Below are 23,458 nucleotides of genomic sequence, written 5' to 3' on the forward strand. Positions count from 1 at the left end.
TCTGCTTTATGCCTTTACATTCCTTCTCTTTTCCTCTCAGCCAAAAACTTAGTTGGAAAACCTTGTACAATAACATTTGTGTGTGTGATATGAAAGCTCAGAACAAATCAAAACAAAACAGCCACCTAAATATGTGATAGGTTTTCTGGGAATGAACTAAAGGACCAGAAGCGTTTGCCACAGCAAATGCCACTGCCAAGTCTCCTGCACTATCGCGCGAAGGCTGATGGAAGCCATCCCTGAACCAATGATGAATGGCCAGGCCAGCTCAATGAGGAAGAATCCCTGCTTTGGAGTGCTTTTGCTTTTGGTGGGCAGGAGTTAAACAGTAGAGTTACCAGTTATTAGCCCACTGGTGCTCCACAAAATACTTCACTGCTGTTTCCTCTACTGTAGCATATGTGTGTTACCACCCATTTTATGACTGGCGGTGGTTGGTCCCTCTATCCAAATCAAGGAACCTGGGCTTAGGCTATGAATCATGGTAATGGAGATGTTGGGGCAGCAAATGGCGGAAACAGCTCTTATGGGCATAGTGAAGGATTGAGAATGCATAACTAATGTGAACCAGTTTTGCTTTACCTTCTCATTCTACCAATCCTCAATCTTTAGGGCTCACTTCAGAATCTTTGAAGGAACTTTTTAGGAGATGTGGAAAAATGTATGTGAAGGGAGAGAACATCTAGAGCAGAAAGTTTAGGTGAAAGGGTCTAAGATATTTAGTCATCCAGCAGTTATCTAACTGATGCCTGCTATGTCATAGGACTTGGGTGTCTAATAGTAGACAGACAAAATTTCCTGCAGTCATGGTGCTTATGTTCTAGTTGGAGCATGTAGACCATCAGTGAATGACTATGCTGTTATGTTGGACACTGGTTATGAATAAGCCTGTAAAGGGGGTGATGAGAGTGGGGGTCGGGGTAACTTTCAGCTTAAAATAGAGTAATCAGGGAAGAGCTCATACAAAGATGATAGTTGAGTGGAGGTTTGAAAGAGGTCCGTCACTCACCACATGGCAATCTGGGCAAAGGGGAGATTGAGGACAGGTCCTGTAAGTCACTGAGAGGGCTTTGACTTTGAGTGAGAAGGGAAGCATTGAAGAATTTTGATCAGAAAAGTGACATGATATGACCTACTTCTTAAAAAGAATCTCTCAGCTGTTTATAGAGAATATGTAGCGGGGGCAATAAAATCATGGGCTAGGTGAAGGTTATTAGAATAATTCAGGCTGGAGACGATAGGGGCTTGGGTAGGGTGATAGTGTTAGAAGTGACAAGTGTCAGATTCTTGGTCAGTTTTGAAGGTAGATCCTTCAGGATCTAACTAATCTTTTGGAATGAGGGAATGAGAAAAATTAAAGATGACCCTGAAATTTTGGGCTGAGCAGTTGAAAGGAGAGAGTTGTGATTTACTGTGTACTGAGGTGAGGAAGACTGCTGGAGGGGCAGGCTTTGAGAAGAGGTCAGTTAATGTGTGAGCAAGTGAAGTTCCTACTTGATATCCAGGAGGAGTGTAGACAATGATAATTGGGTATACAGTGGTCATTATTTAAATGTTCATTTTGCACAAAAGTTGGTAAGTCATTAAAAACTTGATTAACTTAAATCTCTATGAAGATGATGCTTTAATTCACATGTTATATACAAGGAGATAATACAAAAGATTAGTTTTCCTAAGATCACAGAAAGAAAAGTTCCATGATGTTCATATGTCCTAGTAACTTAGTTACAAACTAGACTTACAAAGGAATGTCCATAATTGATTGAATGAAAATATTTTTTTTAGCTGCCTTTACATTATGCACACATGTGCACAAACCACAGAGACTTAAAGAAGTATAAGGAATGTCATTGATGAGGTTCACTTAGCATTTTTTTATTTGATGTATTGAAAGCTTATATTCTAATGTAGGATTTAAGTTTGCATATGTACTTAAAAATTTAAATGTGATGGAATGATATTAATATAAGTGATTTTTTAAAAATCAATGTGTTTTAGAAATTCTTTTAAAATGTTTAATTCATGGTAATTTATGTTCTTACCAGTTTGGAAAATATTTGCACACTCATAAGTGTGTTCCTTTTTATAGTAGAGTACATAATTTTATTTTTAAGGCAGCAATATAGATAATGAAAACACATGTGATTGCTTGAGCCTTGGTGTTATTATCCTAGGTAGGATGGCATCTGTATAATACCAGTAGCAAAATGGAAATTCCAGCCCATCAAAAATTCTTACTCTTGTTTAAACGTTTATGTGCCGTTTATAATTGTCACTCAGTAGAGCAATGGAATATTACTTATTTTATAAATTCTTAAGACATTTAAGGTGCCTCTGATCTAATGAGTTAAATTATTAGGAAGAGATTAATATAGTTCTCTTAAAGCAGTAATATGAATTACACATTCTTAAAGGTCATACATAGTCATTTGTGGAATATGATTGTGTATGGTTTCTATGTCCTTGGAGTTTTAAAAATTGTGGCTTCTGACCTCTTATCTTTGTAAATAGCAAAGTCTTTTTGATCACGCAGGAAGCGCTGCACGTTGCGGGAGTGGAAATGCAGTTAACGGCCGCAGTGGCATTTCTGACCATCCTGCAGGAAGAGTCAGTGTCCATCCATGCTTATGCCCACTCCTTCCTCCAAGTTATTCTCCTGCACCTGGAGCACAGGGACGCAGGTCAGCACTCAGCATGTCAAATTAAATGTTTATTTATTGTTTCTTGTAAATGGTCATGCTCCTGTCTGGATTCTGTGAGCCTAAGGAGGATAATTGAGAGGGCCATGCTAAGACTAAAGCAGTGGTGTGACTTAAAGCAGCCATGGCTGTTCTTTTACAAACACCACAAAATTGAGTATCCTTGCAAGGTGAAGAGCTCATTAGTTCATCTTATGATTTGATTTCTACTTTCCTCTTAAGAGTTTTTTTTTTTCCTTTATAGGTGTGCTTATAGTAGTATCATACAGCAAAACAGCACAGTTTGGGTTAAAGATATCCCACATTACTTTTAAATTTATGAAAGTTTTCTAGATGTTGGCTAAGACAAAACATAGAACTTCTTAGAATAGTAATAAAATAATTGTATGTATTTTTATTTTATCATTAAATGCTATTGTACCTATTAAAGTCTGCGTTGAAACCACATTTGTGAGACATTTAGCCTGTTAATGTCTGCATCCATCAGGTGTCAGCAACGCATGGCTGGAAACTCTCCTGTCTGTGATAGAAGTATTGCCAAAAGAAACCCTAAGACATGAGGTAACACTGTGGTTTAAATTTTTTTGGTTTGGTAAATATTAATAAGTCTTAAGTTTTTTCTTTTGTCAAAATTGTTTTTAAAGGAATAAAATTGTTTTCCATTCTGAAAGCAACAAATGTTCATTGCAGAACATTTGACCAACACAGATAATAGAAGGAAGAAAGAGAATTCGTGGTTTTTTTTTTTTTTTTTCTGGTTTTTCTCCAGTACCAGGAACCGAACTCACGACCTTGTGCTTGCCAGGCAGGCGCTTTTGCCGCTGAGCTAAATCCCCAGCCCCCCCCTTTTTTTTTTTTGGTTTGAGAATTCGTGGTTTTATACTTGGACACTTAAGATTTGGTGTATTTCTTTTCCCTGTCCATGGTTGCTCCTTGCCGTGTTAGTAATCATGTTGAATCTGTATTATTATTTTCTACTTAGTATTATTTTTCTGTTATTTTAAACTCATTTGGTAGTAGCTGCAAAACAGTTTACTTATTAAAAATTCAAGGCTTTCAGCCTTAAAATTTATTATCAAAATAAAACATTAAGAACACCTCTGTAGAGATTATATTGTAATAAAATAATTTCTTTAACTGTAGAAAAGTAGAGTTACTGAGTCAGAGAGGGCATTGATACTAAGTTCTTCACTAATAATGTGCGAAATGCTGATACTCTGAATTTTTATCAGCGATGCTATTCTAATTTAATTTGTTGGTTTAAAAACAGAGTTACATCCTAATCAGAATTTTTAAATTATGCTCTTGGCCACTTTTTATATGTTAGTATCACTTCTATTTATTGTATTGGAATTATCTAATCTTACCTTTTGATCACAATTTATACATGCCACTTATCTGTTAAGGTTGCTAATTTTTGATACACTAGAAAATATATTGCTGTAGATATTCCCAATTTGTTTTTTGTCTCTTAATTGTTAACATTGTTCAGTAATTCTTCTAGAAAGGTTTTTAAGTAAATGAAGATGAGAGAATAGGAAAAATAGAAAGGAAATTTATCCTTTAATGAAATGGTTTTGCATTGTTTGAACATTATTTATATATTTCTTTTCAAATATGCCATGATTGAAAAAAAAAACCAGTTAGCCATTAAGGAAATGTCCTGTACTGATTTCATTAAGTGTCTTTGTCCTTCGTTTGCCCTCATGCACTTTTATTTCTACCACAGTGCCAAAATACTGGCTTGACAATAGGAAGATTTATCTAATTTTACGAATTTTTGTATACCTGAACTTCTTCCTATCTCAGCTTCCCAGAGTGTGAAAATGTGTGTTTCACAAATATACTTTATGTACATTTAGGTCATTGAAGAATTCATCATGAGCGTCAAGTTTTTGTTCCTAATTGATTTTAACTGTGTAATTTATTATCTTTAATTCAGAAGACAAACGAAGACATCCAGATTGTGACCAGTCGTGCACTTCAAATTGTAAATAAGGTTGTCTTAAAACATTTAGAACATTAAAATAGTCTTTGGAGCAAATAGCCTTTTTTGGAAGGATATGTGCAACTTTGTGAATCTGTTCTCTAAATCTCTTCCCTTTAGATTTTGAATCCTCTTGTTTCCAAGGCACAGCTGTCCCAAACAGTCCAGTCTCGTTTAATTAGTTGTAAAATTTTAGGAAAATTGACCAACAAATTTGATGCCCATACGTGAGTATTGTATGTATTAAATTAAGTTGATTAAATATGTAATGGCTGTATGGTTGATTCTGTTAAAGCTGTATTATGCCATACCACAAACAAGTTTAGCTTTTTTACCTTTATATGATTCCCAGAGAGAAATGTCCGTATTCAAAAGTACTTCTCATTATTCTGTAAAGCATCAGTAAAGTTAACTTAGCTTCTGCTTCCCATCTTAGTCTTCTTTGTCTTATTTCTAGTGTACTTTTGAGGAGAAAACAGCACTATAGCATTATTTTAGAACTTTCAAAATTGGTAAACATGATAAAGTTAGTATTTGTTCTCTCATACATTCTTATGAATTTTGTTATTTTGAAGTTTTATGAACCATGTTTATAACTTATATGCTACTCTGATCAGATGATAAATACCAAAGGCAAGAATGGGAACGTTATATGATTGTGACAGGAGAGTAAAATGTAAAGTTGAAGAATATTTTGGTTGATAGTTGCTGGAATCAGCTTCTTCCTCGCCACAGCCTACTATCTTAGCTAGGCCAATTCAAAATTGACCGTCATTTTTAATGAGTTGTTTATATACATTGCAAGTAATCAATAGCATCCTAATTTAGTAACATAGAAATATATTGTAGACTGTAAAGCCTTAAAGTATATTGTTATTATTAAGGTGATTTATGTGTCTAATGATAATTGTTTGAAAATACTCATTTTTGGAAACATTCAACCATTTACATGTTTCTTTTCTCCTCTCCCTCAGCATTAAAAGAGAAATACTTCCTCTGGTAAAATCACTCTGTCAAGATGTAGAATATGAAGTCCGATCTTGTATGTGTCGGCAATTAGAAAATATAGCTCAGGGAATTGGGTAAGTATACTTTCAATTCCTTATGCCATAGGCTTATTTCTGAGTTATCAAACAAACATGCCCTGTCCCTATATTTCAGGAAAGCATGCTATTGAAAGGTTGCACTGCTTGTGGTCTTTGAAAATGATAGCAAGTACTTCCTGATGTGTCTGGACTAAAAGAGATAAAAAGGAATATGTTTAGCTTGTTGTAGGCTTTCGATTAATATTAATTTCTTTCCCTCTCACCTTAATTACTTAGTTATTGATCCAAATACCCAGAACCAAGAAAAGTAAATGTCCCAGCATAAACCATGCTTCGGCTGTACATTGCATTTCTTCTGGTTCTCTTTCCTGGGCTCTGTTACTGGCTTGTTTCAGATGAGATTGTTTTCATGCATGTCTTTCTGTGTCCAGGTGCAAGGTCAGCCTCCACTCACTTCTTTCTTGCTGTCCTCACCCTTTGGGTGTGTGGAGCTCAGGAAGGAAAGGCCGAGGGCAGCCAGTCTGTCCTCTACAACCTGAGCCACACAAAGTTCTAAGTATGATATTAAAGGGAATCTTAGCCAAAAGCAATCTTTCTTGGGGAATTTTAAAAAATGATTTTAAAAATTGACACTTATTTTTAGTAGAAGCTGCACTGATTTCATCTAGTTCTTTGTTTCACAAATGAGGACATCAGGTGATGGTGCTTTGTACCACTGTTAATGTATTAAAAACCTAGGTAGATAGTTAAGGCTTTGGGAAAGCTTTAGGATGTCACACAGACTCAAGGCGAGGGACTGTCCTCTGTCCTGTGTCTGCTAAGTAGACAGAATTTAAGTGTTGAAGCTTACTGGTTCAAAAGAGTAATCAATTCCTTTGTTTTGTTCTCAGAAAAAACTTTGAATGAGTCTCTAAATCTAGGTGACACTATTTGGGTCATTGTGGAGCATAATTAATTCAGCTTTGACCAGATCTGTGCTTATCAGTCAGGAGAGCATACTGTCGCCTTAATCACTTTATCGAGATTTAGAATATGCATATATCTATTTTTTGTCAACTGACACTTTGTCACTGTCAAAAATAGAGGAGTGTCCAAATTAGTCTTTTGAAAATTAATGGAGGACTATTTAAGGATTAATTTATAAAAGTAAAATTAGAAAAAAAAAGCTACCTAGCTTGTTAAAGTTAGAATCCACTTAAGAAACTAATTTGCCTGATCTTATGCACATTTATTCAAGTTCTTTTTTCCTAAGAGCATAATAAAATTTTCATGTTATGAGAGCTCAAAACTACCAACCGTTGATACCTACTTGTGTTTGTGTTCCACTATTATAACAAGCTCTTCAAATAATCAATTTACAAAGAGAGAGGTTTATTTGGTATCGCAGTTTGGAGGTTTTAGTCCCTAGTCCATTTGCCCTGTTGCTTTGGACCAATTTTCTCCCCGGAGCCTGGAAGCAAAGGAGGAGGAGGGAGGGGCTAAGGCCCCACTGTCTCCTTTTAGGCTCCCTAATGACCTTAAACCTCCCACTAGGCCACACTGTCTTAAATTTGCTACCACTTCCAATAATAATCACGATGACAAAAGTGAATACTTAGCTCTAATGAAGAAAGAGAAAATTAATAAACTGCCATCAACTTATTGTCAAAAAGTTCTTTAAAATCTCCCTTCTCTAAAACAAGATTGAGAATTTGATGATGGGATGTATTGGGATGAAAAAGCTGCCAAGAAAAAGAAAATTTAAAATCTAGTTAAAATTAAGAAATAGTTTTGAAAAATTCAAAGTGGAATTGAAAATTCAAAGAAGCACTAAAAACAGCTAAGCACTGGTTAAACTCTATAGTCAGTCAGTGACTTAGAAGATGAATTAGCCTTCTCAGAATTCAGAAACAAAAGATACATGTGTGAAATTTAGAGAGAATCCATTAGGTATGCAGTAAAAGCAAGCGTGATCTTCCACGTGAACAGCTGATAATCATGATGAAGTGACTGCCTTGTACGATAGGTGCAATGTTCAGACAACATAGAAGAAAACTTCCTTCAAGGCCTGAGCATAAAGATGGAAGGAATAATCTTTTAGTCAGTGTCTTGGTCTCTGTCAACATCTTTTGTGAGTTATAAGTCATGCTATCTTCCAATCTTCAACCCAAGAAAGCTGGCCACATCGTAGGTCTCCTCTTCATCAAAGTGTGTATCAGTGGTAATGCTATCTTCTGAGGAATAAACAAAAACAAAATGCTAAATAAGAACTATTTGTGATCATATTATAAATGTTGTATGTTCCCCACAGGCATTTAATTAAGTTTCATTCTTTTAGGTAGATTATCAAGTGCCACATGTAATTTTTTAGCTAGATATTAGTTATTATAATGCCATGTTTAGGTAAATGGAAAAATAATTGGTTCCCTGAAGTCTTGATAAGATTTTATTTAGGAGACTGCAGTCACTGTTGACATTTTTAAAATGAGTCCAGAATGTTTCCTGAAGTTACATAAAATGGAAAACTGTATTTTAAAATTTAATATGAATTAGTCTTTAAAATCTCTGTGGGCAACACTATTATGCTGCGGAAGGTAGGACTGATTCAATAATTATGAAATTACTGTTAGTTTCTTCTTCCCTTCTTCTCTCTCAGTTGGACTGCAGGCTTCTGGAGAGAAGGAGCCGCATTTGTATACATCTTATTTTCTGCAGCACCTCACAGTCACTTGATATTTGTAATTCTTGCTACAAGTTTCTTGATTTGATTTCCCTTCTTCTCTCGCTTATTGTGTAGGACAGAACTTACAAAGAGTGTGGTGCTCCCTGAATTAATAGAACTCTCTAGGGATGAAAGCAGCAGTGTGCGACTTGCAGCTTTTGAAACTTTGGTAAATCTACTCGAGATATTTGACACAGGTAAATTTTCATGTGAATACATCTTTGCTTCAGAAGGGAGGAGGGAAATGGATTTAAGTTTTTAATGTTAAGTTTTATGATGTTAAGCCTCTTCTACTCTCTTCTGGTGATTACTTTTCTCTTGATATCTTTTCTGCTTCCACTTTACCCTCTTGGCATCCAGTCTTGCTGCATTTTCCATGCTTCTCTCATTTATCTCTTCAAAATTTAACTGATTTGTGTCAAGGCCTAAGAATTGGGACATAGCCTTTAATTTTCTGAGCAAAATGAGATTTGCCTATAACAATGTCTAATGAGAGTTTTCTCTCAATAACATTTTAATGCCAGAAATGTAGTCATGGGAGGAGAAATATGGAGAGGAGTGTCAGTGGGACTGGTAAAGTGGTACTTTTTAGCCAATTAAGTTAAAAAATAACTAGCTGCTCTGCTGAGTGTAGGGCTAGCCCCTTAACTAATGCTTGACAATAGGTTTATCAGTAAACATTAACTATTTTGGTAGGGTGAAATTTGGAGGGGTAACTGTCAAGACTTAGGTGCGAAACTCAGTTGTGGTTATTGTAAGATCATTTTCACTGGGATTACCACTGTTTCATCTGCACTAAGAGAGTCCCTTATAGGTTATTGCAACATGGACAATAATTACATATATTGCAGAATAATCATCGAAGTAGGATAAACCAATAAATGATCCAGGACTGAATGAATCTCTTCTAATCATGAAACATCCCCAGGCTCCAGACTAAAAACCTTGGCATTGTCTTTCATCTGTTCCCTTTTCCTGCCCCAGCCTGTCACCAGAGTCGTCCCATCCTCCACTCCTGTGGCATTGACACTCCTGTCCCTCTTGCGGTTAAGAGATTGCATTACACCTCCATGTGCCTCATGCTCTGCTCTCCCTGGTGCGCCACCCCCTCCTTTTTTCTCTTAGCCAACCTGTCCTTTTCCTATAGTTCCTATAGTCCCTTTCACATTCAGATTCTTCTATAGTTCACATTCAGATTCTTCTCTGACATTTTCCAAATCCTTTATACCATGGTTGGCACATTACAACTTGAAGGCAAAGTGTGACCTGTCATTGGTTTTTGTAGATAAAGGTTACTGGAACATAGCTGTAGTTATTTGTTGATATGAAAAGTGACAGAGTTGAGTAGTTTGGACCAGATAGCATGCAAAGCCTGGAACATTTACCAAAAACGCTTATAGACTCTTCCTTTATAGTATCTATTAAAACTGTGATCAAATTGTCTTACAGTGTGTGTGTGTGTGTGTGTGTGTGTGTGTGTGTGTATTTAGTGTCTTTGCTGGCTTGAATTTCTCAAGTTTAGGGACCATTTCTTAGTCATCTTTTTGTTTTCACTCAATATAATGCTTTTTCTGTAAGAAAACCAGTAAGTCATAGATAAGTGTCATTTAATAAAAACAGCCGCTATCGTCTGCAGTGTGATGATAGTAGTAACAGAAATAACAATAATATCTATAGCCTGTTGAAGGATTTATTTAATATTAGACAATTAAGGAATGCATCATTTCTGACAGTTTAAGCAAACTGTGAGAGGTCCGGGGAGTATTTGGAAATGAGACCTGAGTATTGGCAGTATACTGGAAGCTTATGACCTAGGCAGATATACTCAAAGAATTAACTTTTAAAGAGCCATCTAAAGAGTAAAAGTGGTAGAACAACATACAGATTATATTATAAGCTAACGGAACTTCAATAAAAAATGAAATGGTAAACTGGGCTTGGGCTGCAGCGTGGTAGGAGGTGAATGTGAACAAGAATTTTTATTTTTATTTTTATTTTTATTTATTTTTTTGTTTTTTTTTCCGGTACCAGGAACCGAACTCACGACCTTGCGCTTGCCAGGCAGGCGCTTTGCCGCTGAGCTAAATCCCCAGCCCCTGAACAAGAATTTTAAAAGTTCCTTGTGCCTGCTACTCATCCATTTATATCAAGGGTGTTAGAATTCATTTAGTTATTCAGATCAAAACCTCAGTCATCTTAGCTCTTTAATTGTAATAACTCTATATTAGCTCTTTAATTGTAATAACTCGATATTCTCCCCTTTTGATCTGCAGAAGTCCACTCAGTCTGACATTGAAAGTTTTGATAATTTCATCTATTCCTTTATCTCTTCTTCAATACACACCTTCATCTTCATTGTTTTTCCAGATATTTCCTATTATTGTGGGATAGCAGAAATTTTTCTTTCTGGAATTTGTGTATGTGTATTAGTTTCTGCAGGTGCATTGTGGGCAATGGATCTAAAATCTACATTGTTTTGTTTGTTTTCCAGATGACAGAAGTCAAACTATACTTCCCTTAGTGAAATCATTTTGTGAAAAATCTTTTAAAGCAGATGAATCAATTCTTATTTCTTTATCTTTCCATTTAGGAAAACTATGCCATGGACTATATGGTATGATATAGCCTAAGAGTTTCCAGACTGTGGATTATATTTCTATTCTTTTTTTTTCTACCTTAACCATGAATTTAACTTCTTAAGTTGCAAAACATATCCTTTAAATGTGTAAAATTTGATGATATCTAGAATTCTGATAATGTAGTTTAGAGCACATTTAGAAGTGAATTTTTTCTTGATAGAACCTATTTGAAAGAACAAGGCCAAACTATAAATAGCCTTTTAAATTTCAGAATATTTTATACGTATCAATTGGTATATGATAATAGAAGCTCAAGTTTATGAACTACTGATACAAAATAAGTATGCTCTTCTTAACTATTCATTGAAATAACATATGTATCATATAATTCAGTTTAAAATGTAGAGTAAATCTTGGCATTTTGGACATATTACTTAATTTCTAGCATACTATAATCACTTGAGAATAAAGTTATAATCTTCTAAGATAGGAACAGATTTTCTTTATGTGGATTGCAGACATTTAGTACATGGCTGAGAGACATGTTCCAATATATAATGAATTCTTAGCTGTGTGGGATAGTTAATGAATCTAGAGCTACCCACTGATCAAAAATGTTTGAATTCAGTTTTCTATCTTATAGAGCTGATTTTTAAGCTTCTTCTCTGCAGATATACATATCTTTTCTCCAGGCAATTTTAGCACTTACATTGTAGCTTTTCAGCATGTGAATAGAGAACATAAAAAAATTGCCATATTTGACACTTACAGCTTAGCATCATATCTGCTGTATATAGCACATACCAAGTAAATACAAGTGTGTGTGTAATTTATATCTGCCTTTAAATAAATAGCAATATGTATAAGTAGGCATGATACATAGTAACTTAATAGTTTTATACAAGCTATAGAAATAAATATAAGTGTAATTTCTGTATTACATAGTTTGTATTTTTAAAATTAAAATATTATAAAAATGAATATAGGATTAACCTATATGACCTGTTAGGTTTCTTCATAATACTCTTTCTTTATTGCTTTTATTTATGAACTTATTTATGGTTTTTATCTATAACCATTTATTTAAATACATGTTTCCAAAAATGTTTTTATTCTGCTTTGATTTTTTTCTTTTTAATTTTTATGTTCAATTGAAATGTTGAGCACAGATTTTATGTTTGTTTTAGGAATTTTTACTCCAGATCAACACTTGAGATTTTTGGAGTTTTATAAGAAGCTTTGTACATTGGGTTTGCAACAAGAAAATGGACACAATGATAACCAGATTCCTCCCCAAATCTTGGAGCAGGAGAAGAAGTACGCTTCAGTACGGAAGAACTGTGCCTATAACTTCCCGGTAATAAGTCCTGTGTTCATCTTCATTGAGCACTTTTCGTAACATAAAGAAGCTGCCATATTTGACACTTACTGCTTAGCATCGTATCTGCTGTATACAGCATATACCAGTTAAATACAAGTGTGTGTGTAATTTATATCTGTCTATGCTTAATTAGAATCATGTGCATGCTTTTGGGTTGTCCAACTGTGATTTCTAATTAAATTGTGATTCAGAGGATATGATTTTGGTTTAAGTAAAGTGATTATAATATTAGATATTGATGCATGCTTTTTTCTCCTTCCCATTCCTCTCCCTTCCACCTCCACCAGGCCATGATTGTTTTTGTTGATCCTAAAAACTTCCACATGGAACTCTATTCTACATTCTTCTGCCTTTGTCATGACCCTGAAGTACCAGTCAGATACACTATTGCTATTTGCTTTTATGAAGTAAGTCTGAAGACTCAATGCTGCTGTACATTTGCTGTTAATTCTATTTTTACTAGGTGCTTTTTTGATATTTTATGCACTTCTGTTTACAGATTTGTTATAAGACATAGACTCCATATCTCTTTCATGTTCTAGTCTTAAATCTTTTTTTAAAATTCCCATGATCTTCTCTTTTAGTATGTCTATAGACCCCATTTACATAAATACATTTTATTTATTTTGGTTCTGGGACTGGAACTTAGGACCTCATGCTTGCCAGGCAGATGCTGTGCCATCCCCAAGCCCATTTATTCATTTATTAAACTATTTGTTCAGTACACCTAAACGAAGTGCTAACTTTAAGCCAGGCATTGATTTTGGTGTATGGGAATAGAACCAGTTTTTGTATGTTTTATAATATTTACACTTAATGTTACACCTACACTCAAACATGTAGAACACATGGAAAATTGAGACAAATTATTTATATTTATTGCTTTTATTGCATAGGAATTGTTTTAAGAACATAGCTTTTAGATTCAGCGATCACAACTTTCCAAAAGTTTGAACAAAAGGGACTTTAGACTTATGAAGAATGTGCTTAACTTTTTAACCACTGAAGTTGAATTTGAGGGCTTGTTTTCTTGGTTGATAGCAGTGAGCACGCTCGTGCTATAGTTGCAGTAAACACAGATAAGCTATAACTTGTCAATTTCAGAACTGTCACATGACAACCTCTTAGTGAGTGGCATGGTAAAATAGTTCTTTTTTTAATAAGTTGTATAATGTATCTTATTTCAGTGAGAGTAGTTCATCCTCTTTGTGCTTGTGCAGCTAATTAAGATTCTTTTGGTTGAATAATATTCTTTACTTCTTTAACATATTTTCTGGTATGGGTGAAAATATGCTAATTGTACAAAACTGAGAAAATATTTCCCTTAAATGGTACAGTTATCTAAAATTATTCCAGTGTTGCACAGTTATCCTTGTAAATGAGAGGGGAAAGGGCAGAGGTTTGAGCTCAGCCTCCAAGGTAATGAGTGTATAGGCTGAATATCATGGACATATGCATTTTTAGACCAGTTGTCTCCAGAGAAGATTGCAGGAGGTTGGTGTTTGAGAGTACAGTAGTTATGCAGTACCTGACTTTCTGTTTAGTGTGACCTTCTAGCTCGTTCCTTTAATCTTTCATTTCACTTATATTTTATACTGGATATAATTTAGAACCAGATGAACAAACATATTGAAACATGTGTATATATGAAAGTGTTTCACAAGGAGGAATGAATTTGGAGATCTTGATCTACCTTTTTGCTGAATGGCAAGAGTCCATATGCTTCTCACAGCCGTACCATATAAATAGGCTAAGGATGCTGTTCAACTGCCTAAAATTAAGAGCCAGTTTTAGTTTGTCCTTTTAAATAATGAAAATCCACTGGTGAATTTAAATTTTTCTAATCTAGTCTTAACGCTAGATTCTGATAATCACTTTGCTATATTGTAACTTTATTCTGACTTTTCAGAAAAACATTACTTTGAAAATATTTTCAACAGGTCAAAAATAAATCATAGCAAAGGATTTAAAACACATTAGGTATCCAGGAGACAGTTTCTCCCCCCAAATAAAACTTAACAGAAGCCCTGTCCCTCCCTTTTTAAGGTTAAATAGAAATTGGTGAATTCACCATTGCAGGCTCTGGGCTTGTGTGGAGAAGGAAAGTGCCATTTACAAGGGGAGCTGGATTATTTTGTACTCTCTAAAGCCTCTCATTCTAATTAGAATCTGTAATAAGGAAAAGTAGAGTTGTTTTGTGTCCTTAAGGAGCTATTGCTATCCCAGTGTCACCTTAGGTCATCAGTAGAAGAGGCTCTGGGACACTCAGAACTAGAATAAATACTCACATGCCAGGGAGAGCCTCTAAGAGCCTTTTTAAGACTTAAAAATCAGAACCAGAAGCATCCACCGGCTTATTCACGCTTTTGATGTGAAAGTTATGATTCCAATAACATCCTCTGTCCTTCTGTCCTTCCCCACCCTAGATGTGCCTGTCCCAGCCTCCTCTGTCCACACACTCTAGGTTATGGAGCAGACCAAGACACTCATTAAGTTTTCTAGAAATCAAACTTTATATTCATATTATAACCTAGTTTTATTTTAGAAGTATCTAACAAAGAAGTATTTCAAAAAATATATTATTTTTAACTTTTAAATATCTAAATAGTCTCAAATCTGAAAGATTTCATTGCTGTATTTTAGGTGTCTAAACTTCTGAATTCTGGAGTATATTTAATACATAAAGAACTGATAACATTATTACAAGATGAATCACTAGAGGTAACATCTTCTTATTCTTTATCTTTTAATTTATTTGTGTGAAGTCCACATATATCAGTATCTTTATTTTTCCTGCTTCTTGAGAATTGCATGGACTCTTTCAGCTAACTGGCCCCAAAGCTTCAGATTAGCACACCACTGTATCATACACTGGGGATTAGCAGGATCCTTAAAAATATTAGGATTTAAAATAGATTCAGTTTTTAAATGAAAACATAGAGTTGTTTATTAAGCAAGATTTAGGAAGTTTCAAAAACTAGACAAAATAGCATCTTTAATTCCAATCACTTTTTTAGTATTTATATTTTTTCTATGTAAATATTACTATATTTTTCTCTATAAAGGTTTTTTACATAATTACAGTCATATATTACATTTGTATTTTTCCTCTTAGATTGTCTGGGGAATATTTTCCCTTCTATTATAGACTCGTGAAGATTGTGAAATATTTAGTTTTGATGCTATATTTAGTATTTCCCACTCACATAAATGATTACTAGTTTACTAAAGCTCAGCTTGTCCATATTTTGATATCATTGAGTATAGTACCCACTTTAAACACCCCCTTACCAAAGTTGGAAGGCAGTTTTTGAGCATACTAGCCAGGTGGAAGTAGCTGCCTCCAGTGTAGACTGTTTGAACAATATCAACAGTCACTAATTGTTTTTACAAAGTAAATTGATCAAGGCAAAAATCTAATATTTTCCAGTAAGATCACAGATTAAAAAGCAGAAACCCCAAAATGTTGTTTGGTAAATAATACTATCTCTGAGTAGAAATTGACAGGTAGAGTAGCTCAAGTAGGAAGACATAGTCATTGCTATAAGAATAATCACTATTTCTATTAAAAGGTACTAGATGCTCTTATAGATCATCTTCCAGAAATCTTGGAGCTTATGTCTACTGGTGGTGAAAGCAGTATTCAAGAAAATAAGGTAAACCCCATCTATCAAAACAGGCTTGGCATTTGTAAGTATTGTCCTACCTGCAGGGTAGCTGTGAGGAATCAGTGAAAGAATATGGAAAGCATATAAAACCATCCTTCCCCCTGGGGTGGTGAATCTCCAACCTGCTGTGCAGGAACCACGAGTGGGAGGTAGTGTATCTTCAGCTGGCCCGCAAATTTGCATGAGGCCTTAGCATGTAGAAAGGACAGATTGCTTCCCTACTTCTGAGCCTTGTTTGGGAGAATCACCATGGAATGTTGACAGTCACTTGAAACACCTAAAGCTTCTTCATTGAGTTCTTGTCCTACTTCTGAGGAATCAGATGGTGAGGCGACCATAGGCACCCATCCTGGTTTCTCCGGGAGGGAGGTGGTGTGGGAAATGCCCCCTTCTGAGTCATTGGTGCCTCTGGTCTTCAGAGGCCATCCAGTGGTTGTACTAGCGGTGTTGTGGTGCTAAATGTACAAAAAGCTGTGCACTGTTCTCTTTGTTCATTTCCAATATTTCTGCTTCTTGGGTGAATAAAATGGAGTGTATAAATTATTTGAAGATCCCAGAAGGAAAGTACTTCTCAAATACAGTATTTCTTATTGCTATGTATTGGCCATACGTGATATTTACATTTGTTTTGCAGTATTGATACATATATAAAATATACCCTATCTCGATCATTTTCAACCCCCTCCTTCCCACCACCACCCTATTCCCCCCGATCTTTTTCCCCATCTCCAAAGAATCAAATACAGTATATTTTAACCAATAAACTTACTATTTTTTATAGTAAATAAATAGAGCTTGTCACATCATGCTTGTAAAAGTCTGTAGGCTTTTGAAAAGCTTAAATTTCAATTATTACATTAACAGTTCTTATACTAGTATGATCCTTATTTATTATGTGTGGAGCTTGTATTCAGACTTCCAGCATTAATGATTATTTCAAGAATAATAGAGAGGACAAAAGGTAGGAGTTTAAGTCAAAGCTTGCCAGTGGTAATATATACCAAGTTTTACATTAGTCGGAAGAGTTGCCAAGAGTTCCTAATCAACCTGACAGGAAGAATGATTAGCCCAGTCTCTATTTTGAAATCTGATTCTGGGAACCATAAATTTTGCATAGGAATTTTTTTAAAAAAGTATTTTATCCACTGGACAACCATTTCCTATGACAACTGAGCTGCCTTCTAAACTCTGCAACCCCTCCCCAGTATATTCTGACATGAATGCTGCCGTTGATGGATTTAATCACTGCTGATTCACTCAGCCTTTTTTTTTTCAGCTGTCCTCTCTGCCTGACTTGATCCCGGCACTCACAGCTGCTGAGCAGCGAGCCGCAGCCTCTCTGAAGTGGAGAACCCACGAGAAGCTGCTGCAGAAATATGCCTGTCTGCCACATATCATATCAAGTGATCAGATCTACTACCGTTTCTTACAAAGAATGTTCACAATCATGATGACAAATGTGAGTTTTATACCTTTTGTCTGCTTCTGTTGAACTTATGGTTGATTTTGGCTTTACCAGATTCTTCACATTCTCAACATAGGGCGACAAATGCAATGTAGTCCATTCTTCCCAGGGGATGGCCCCTTCTCAAGGCTCTGAGGAGGGAACTTTTTCCCTTTGCTTCCTCACTGATTCTTCTTTTGATTGTCCCCCACCTGGCTAGAGGTGAGTGTGGACAGGTGGAGCCTGTACTTCTGCTTCGTTGTGTGCTGGGGAAATGTGCTCCCTGAAAGGCCCGCGTCACAAGGGACCTTCTCCTCTGAGGTGCCCCTCTGATGTACCCCAGCCTCGTTGTCACCACAGTGAGGCTGTTTTCCCAAGGTCCCATGATAACAGCGTGAATACATTTTCTTTAATGGATGGCTGTGAAACCAGTAAAATTTATAGTGAAAGTGTGAATGCCTAACTGTAGATTATCTTACTATCAGAGGCAAAGGAGTCAGGACTCATCCCTGGAAACAAGGTCGGACTAGAGCCTCAGTTAGTTGTCAGCTTTTTTCATAAAAAGTCCTCACAAGTCATTATACATTTAATATGATACCCTAATACCCATTTTTGAAGTTGAGAGAAGCTCCAGATGTTTCTGTTTTAGAAACTGAGAAAAGTATTTTAAGTTCTCATTAAGTAGATGATGAAGGCTAGCAGCTATCTCAAAAAGTCCAAAATCAATTTGAAATTCAAAGATTTAAAAAAGAAAAAAGTATGTATTATTGGTATTATTTCAACTTAAATAAAAAGTACTAGGCATCCACTGTATGAACTACCGGCCCTACAAGTTTGTCTCACATATTTAAGCACATCCTAGGGGGTAAAGTTTATGTTGTAGATATAACACTCTTACAGAGTGATCTCGACAGTAATACACAGTATATCCTTTTCAGTTTTACATTTAATAGCATGGGTGTACTACGTAGGACAGAGAGCAGAATTGATTAATTTTATTCAGCACTTACTTGTTTGAGTGCCTACTAGGTACCAGGTACTTTTTGGTGTTTGCCTTCTGAAGTGGGGATAAGTGCTATGTTAACAGATGGTGGTAGGTACTATGAAACTTGGTCTCATAATTGCTGGTGTCTACCTACTTACTTAGTAGGCATGTTTGTGTTTAGGAAACTTAGACTGTCTAATTATTCTGTATTCTTAGCTTCTCTTATCGGGAAAGAGAAATGGTTTACAGTGTAGAATATAAGTGAATGTCTTTTAGCTTGAGAGATTTGTTTTACTATTTTCTTTTATAAGCCCTTAATTTCATACTTTAAAGCAAATACCTGGTTACTGTAGCACATTTTCTGTGCTCAAAGGGAACACTTATTTATATTTTAGTTCCATACCTAATTGTCATAATATTCACTCATTCATTCAACAAAATTTATCAGTTGCTTAAATAGAAGATAGATATTGGGAAGTAGGAAGAACTTGTTCACATGGGAAGGGGAACAAGGGAGGGGAGAAGAGGAAGGGAAGGAAGGGAAGAAGGATTTATAAAAACAGAATGGAAGAAAAATGTGGAAACGCTTTTGTAAATGAGGAAGGGAAGAAGGTTGGGGGAGGGGAATGGGAAAAAATAAATAAGGTATATTATGTACAAGTACAAATTCCCCATGACGAATGTGATTATTATATATGGCAAACAAATACTAATGTGTATTAATGTGCACTCATGTGTACTAATAAAACACATTTTTGTTTGTTTTTTGAGACAGGGTCTTGTTATGTAGTTCAGACTGGCCCTGAATTCATTATGTAGCGTAGGCTGGCCTTGAACTTGGGAAAATCCTCCTACCTTAGCCTCCTGATAAAAAATTTTTTTCCAATAAAATTTTTTTTTTAAAGTGAAAATTCAAAAAAAATTATTGGATACTTACTGTGCGCCAAGTGCTATTTCAGGTGCCAGGAATACAATAGTGAAGAAAAGAAGACAAAGGAGTTAGTCTCATAGAGTTTACATTCTACTGGGGACATGGCAAAAGAATTATTCTTTAATATCATTTAATAACCAGTCCATATTAAAAGTTTACCAGTCAGCCCCCAAAAGTACTTTACAACTGTTTTATCCCCCGCAGGTCCTGATTAAGACCTATACCTTGCCTTTGGGTGCTGAATCTCAGTTCTCTTTTAATCTGTAAGAGTGAGCCCTCCCTGTTTTCCCAGGACATGGAATTGGGGAAGAGATTGGACAGTTGTCATACATATAGAATATTCTAACTTGTTACTGTCAGGTTTGCTTCTTCATGGCATTGATTAATTCATCCATTCTCCAAGTTTCTTGGAAACTGTAAAGATCCAAGAGCTTGCTGTGATTTAAGTTAAGCATTTATGGCTAGAGTACCTCATAGGTGCTGCTGTATATTTTACATCCTATCTAGACTGTTGTTCCACTGTAGGTGCACTCATGTAGTTATTGCAGGTGGTGATGGTTCTGTAGACTTACCTTTCTCCCTGTGAAATGTACTGCAGCTTGCAGCTGTTTTTCCCACACTCTAAGCACCCAATTTCTCACTAACCTCTTACCCAGGAATTTCAGCACCCACTGATACTCTAACTCAAATCAGTGATTGTACTAGAACTTGTAAAAGAGTGATTTTTAAAATTCTGTTATTTCTTAAGCATTTTTATGGTGTTCTTCCACAAAAAAAAAAAGTGCTTTCCTCCATCCACATGAGTTATTTGCTTACCTTGAGATGCATTTCCCAATGGAAAGACACATTGGAACTTTGACTTTTTCCTTCTGTCAATTTTCAGAGGTAGGAGTTGGTGCAATGGCCACTTGTAATAGTGATAAATGAATTGGGGGGGGGGTTGTCGCTCTCTTTTAGATGCATTTAAAAAATATTAAATGATGTTTTTATTAGTTGCAGCCATTATATTTGTTTTTAACTTCTAGTCTGAAAGGATATTCATCTTGTACTGTAAGGTATAATCTATATGAGGCCTAAACAACGCATATCATCATATTACTTGTATATATGCTTTTGAAGTGCTGTCATTATACATGAAAGGGAAGAAAAGAGTAGTGTCCTTTTATTTTGTTCACTATTTGCCTAAAATTAATTTTTAAGCCTCATTGTGTTTTTGATTATGTGTTTCTTATATTTTTGGTTCTAAACCATAGCAGATAACTTCTTTTACATTTAACAGTTAAAATACTGTGTGAAATAGTATGACACAAGGGAAACAGTCCAGGTAAAATGGGTGAGGACACATCAAACACTACTGTCTCTTCAGTGTAGCATTTTATTCTACCCAAGTTTCAAGGATTCTAACTATAAAAGTCTGAATCTTCAGTCATTGAATATTACAATATTTATATGTAAGTCAGGATGGTGAGCATGAACTTATAATTGACCCAGTATGCCTGGCGGAGAGATTTTTCTTGAATACATGGTTTGAATTCAAATCCAGTAAGAACAAATACTTGAATGCATTTAGAATAAAGGTTCTGCCCAGCGGTATGACAGGAATTCAAAGCGCAGAGGGGTTGGAATACTGGTAAGAGTGATTGACATGGTGACCTTCGTATTCTAAGTTTTATCTGTATCATGGGCCAGAAATCTCAGGAAGTAATATTGAGGTTGAAGAGCCAGAAGTAAATCAGAAAGATGGAAGAGTATATCCCCTCATGGAATCTCTACATTTATATAGAAGTGGCACATTTGGGGGAACATAACTGATACACAGCATGTTCTGTTTGTTGAATGGATAAACGTCAGAATTCAGGGAATGACTAAAAGAATGAGTAGCTGCTGCATATTTGAGGAATGCTTCATTTTAGAAGATGTAGCAAGGAAATGAAAGCCAAGTCTGAATGATTTGGACATGAGTGCCAAATTAAATTAATTTTGCAATATGGTGTATTAGTTGATTTTCCTGAGTGGTAGGAACATTGTTACAAAGATACTTCCAGCAGGATGTGTTCATTGACCTGAGAGGTGGTGAATACTTTTCTTTTAGCTAGTAACATTAATTTGGTGATGGGGATAAGTATATATAAAAGTATATATTAGGATAGTGTATGGTATTTCCTGTTTATTTCTTTTAGAATGTCTTACCTGTCCAAAAGGCAGCTTCACGAACTCTATGCATTTTTCTACGATACAATCGTAAACAAGAACAGAGACATGAGGTCATTCAGAAATTAATTGAACGTAAGTAATCATTGTTTTTTATTTTGAAAAAGAGAAAGTACCCAAACCAGTTGGCATTAATTAGATCTGACTTGCATTATATATTGTTTTGCCAGGAGTAAGTAAGCTGATGTTGGTATGTATCTAGTGTGTTCTTTAATTTGAGTTTTGTAGCTTAATTTGTGTTTGTTTTGGAAATCTTTATGGCAAGGTCATGTCTGTGGTGAATGAGAGTAGTAATTACTCTGAGCCTTCTTTTGTGAATTTGAACACTTTGAGAAATTAAAATATGTAAACTTGTATTGAAAGCCTGATTTCTACCTTGATGCGATAGCATTTGGAAGTAAAGTATGAATAAAGTACTTATTTATGAATTTACTGTCTATTTAATTCTGTTTTCAATTTAATAGAATTCATAGAATATGTTCTTTTAATTTTTCCTTGAATAGAATCAATAGTATATATGAATGTGAATCTGCCTGGGTGGTTTTAATGTCTTAGGAAATTAAGTCGGGGTTGGGGGTGTAGCACTGCCTAACATATTCTAGGCCCTGGGTTGATCCCTAACACTGTTTCAAAGGGAACAAAAACACCTATGCAAATAAAGTTAACGAATGTAAATATCTTTGAATTTGTTAGGGTCTAAATACAAGGTAAAAATCTTTAGTGAACTGTTAATTCTAAAAATAGTGACTCATACCTAGACTTGCTTAGTGGGTTAAGCATTAAAGCCTTGCTTTGACTATTATGTTCTAATGTTTTTGTTAAAATGTTATCCAACATAGGCAGATAAGGGGTTTTCTGGTTATTGAAATTTACCATTTTAAGCATGAGTCATCACTTCAAAAAAAATATTGAAGTACCTTATAAAATTCCATTTAAGAAAAGTTACGCTCAGTATACTTCAATCTTTCTTTTTGTCGTCTACTGTAGTTCAGTTTTCATTTTCCATTGGTAGGACTTGACACTTAAAATAAGTTTTGTTTTGAAAGAAGATTCTGTTTAGTTTTGAATGTTAAAAATTTTTACTTTTGAATATTTATGTAAAAAAGGAGATTATCCTGTAAATGTTGACCTGAATTATAATACTGTTTAATATGATTTTATCTACATCAAAATATTTTTAAGGAAATAAGTGGAAGAAAACAGTTGATTTGATTATTGAAAGGCTTTGAAGCTGGAAAGACCTGCATTTGAATTGTAGCTGAACTGAGCCTCTCTGAGTCTCAGTGTCCTTACCTTTTAGAAGGAATGAGCATGTGTATCCTATTGGATTGCTCTTCAGGGTCAAATGAGATATCATATATAAAATATTTAGCATGCAGTAAGTGATCAAAAAATAGTGCATCTCATCTACAGTAATTAAGTAATGTTTATTAAATTCAGTACAGTGTTAGTATAACTTTTTGTTGGTTTTCACTATGTTAGTGATTTTGGAGTCGATAAATCTGGGAAATATAATATGATTTTTACCTTTTTTGTATTGTCTAAACAAGGTGTTTGTATAAACAAGCTTGTCGTAGATATTGTGAGTTTAATTTTTTCAGGGATAATTTCATGTGGGAAAAATCAACAGATGATTTATTTGTTGTTGTTATTTCTAGAACTGGGCCAAGGAAAAAGTTACTGGAATAGACTTCGATTTTTGGACACCTGTGAATTTATCATAGAGATTTTTTCAAAATCATTTTTCTGTAAATATTTCTTTTTACCTGCTATAGAGCTGACACATGATCCAGTAGCAAATGTGAGGTATGTTGCCACTCCAAGAA

General features: G+C 35.1%; 1 protein-coding gene across 3 annotated transcripts in view; it reads left to right on the forward strand.

Annotated features, from left to right (window-relative positions):
- Ppp4r4 (protein phosphatase 4, regulatory subunit 4) overlaps positions 1–23,458 on the forward strand; it is a gene marked incomplete at its 5' end in the record, with an annotated part of 95,071 nt that overhangs the window by 49,244 nt on the left and 22,369 nt on the right. For all 3 annotated transcript variants that reach the window (XM_005390366.2, XM_005390368.2, XM_005390367.2), the window contains 13 exon segments: positions 2,534–2,681; positions 3,187–3,260; positions 4,807–4,913; positions 5,661–5,768; positions 8,509–8,630; positions 10,925–11,047; positions 12,200–12,369; positions 12,681–12,800; positions 15,037–15,114; positions 15,966–16,049; positions 17,338–17,520; positions 21,602–21,707; positions 23,291–23,438. In XM_005390366.2, the coding sequence (XP_005390423.1) occupies positions 2,534–2,681; positions 3,187–3,260; positions 4,807–4,913; positions 5,661–5,768; positions 8,509–8,630; positions 10,925–11,047; positions 12,200–12,369; positions 12,681–12,800; positions 15,037–15,114; positions 15,966–16,049; positions 17,338–17,520; positions 21,602–21,707; positions 23,291–23,438 (1,571 nt within the window).

The sequence above is a fragment of the Chinchilla lanigera genome, unplaced genomic scaffold (genome assembly GCF_000276665.1).
Source record: "Chinchilla lanigera isolate Chin_1 unplaced genomic scaffold, ChiLan1.0 scaffold00037, whole genome shotgun sequence".
NCBI classification, from domain to species: domain Eukaryota; kingdom Metazoa; phylum Chordata; class Mammalia; order Rodentia; family Chinchillidae; genus Chinchilla; species Chinchilla lanigera.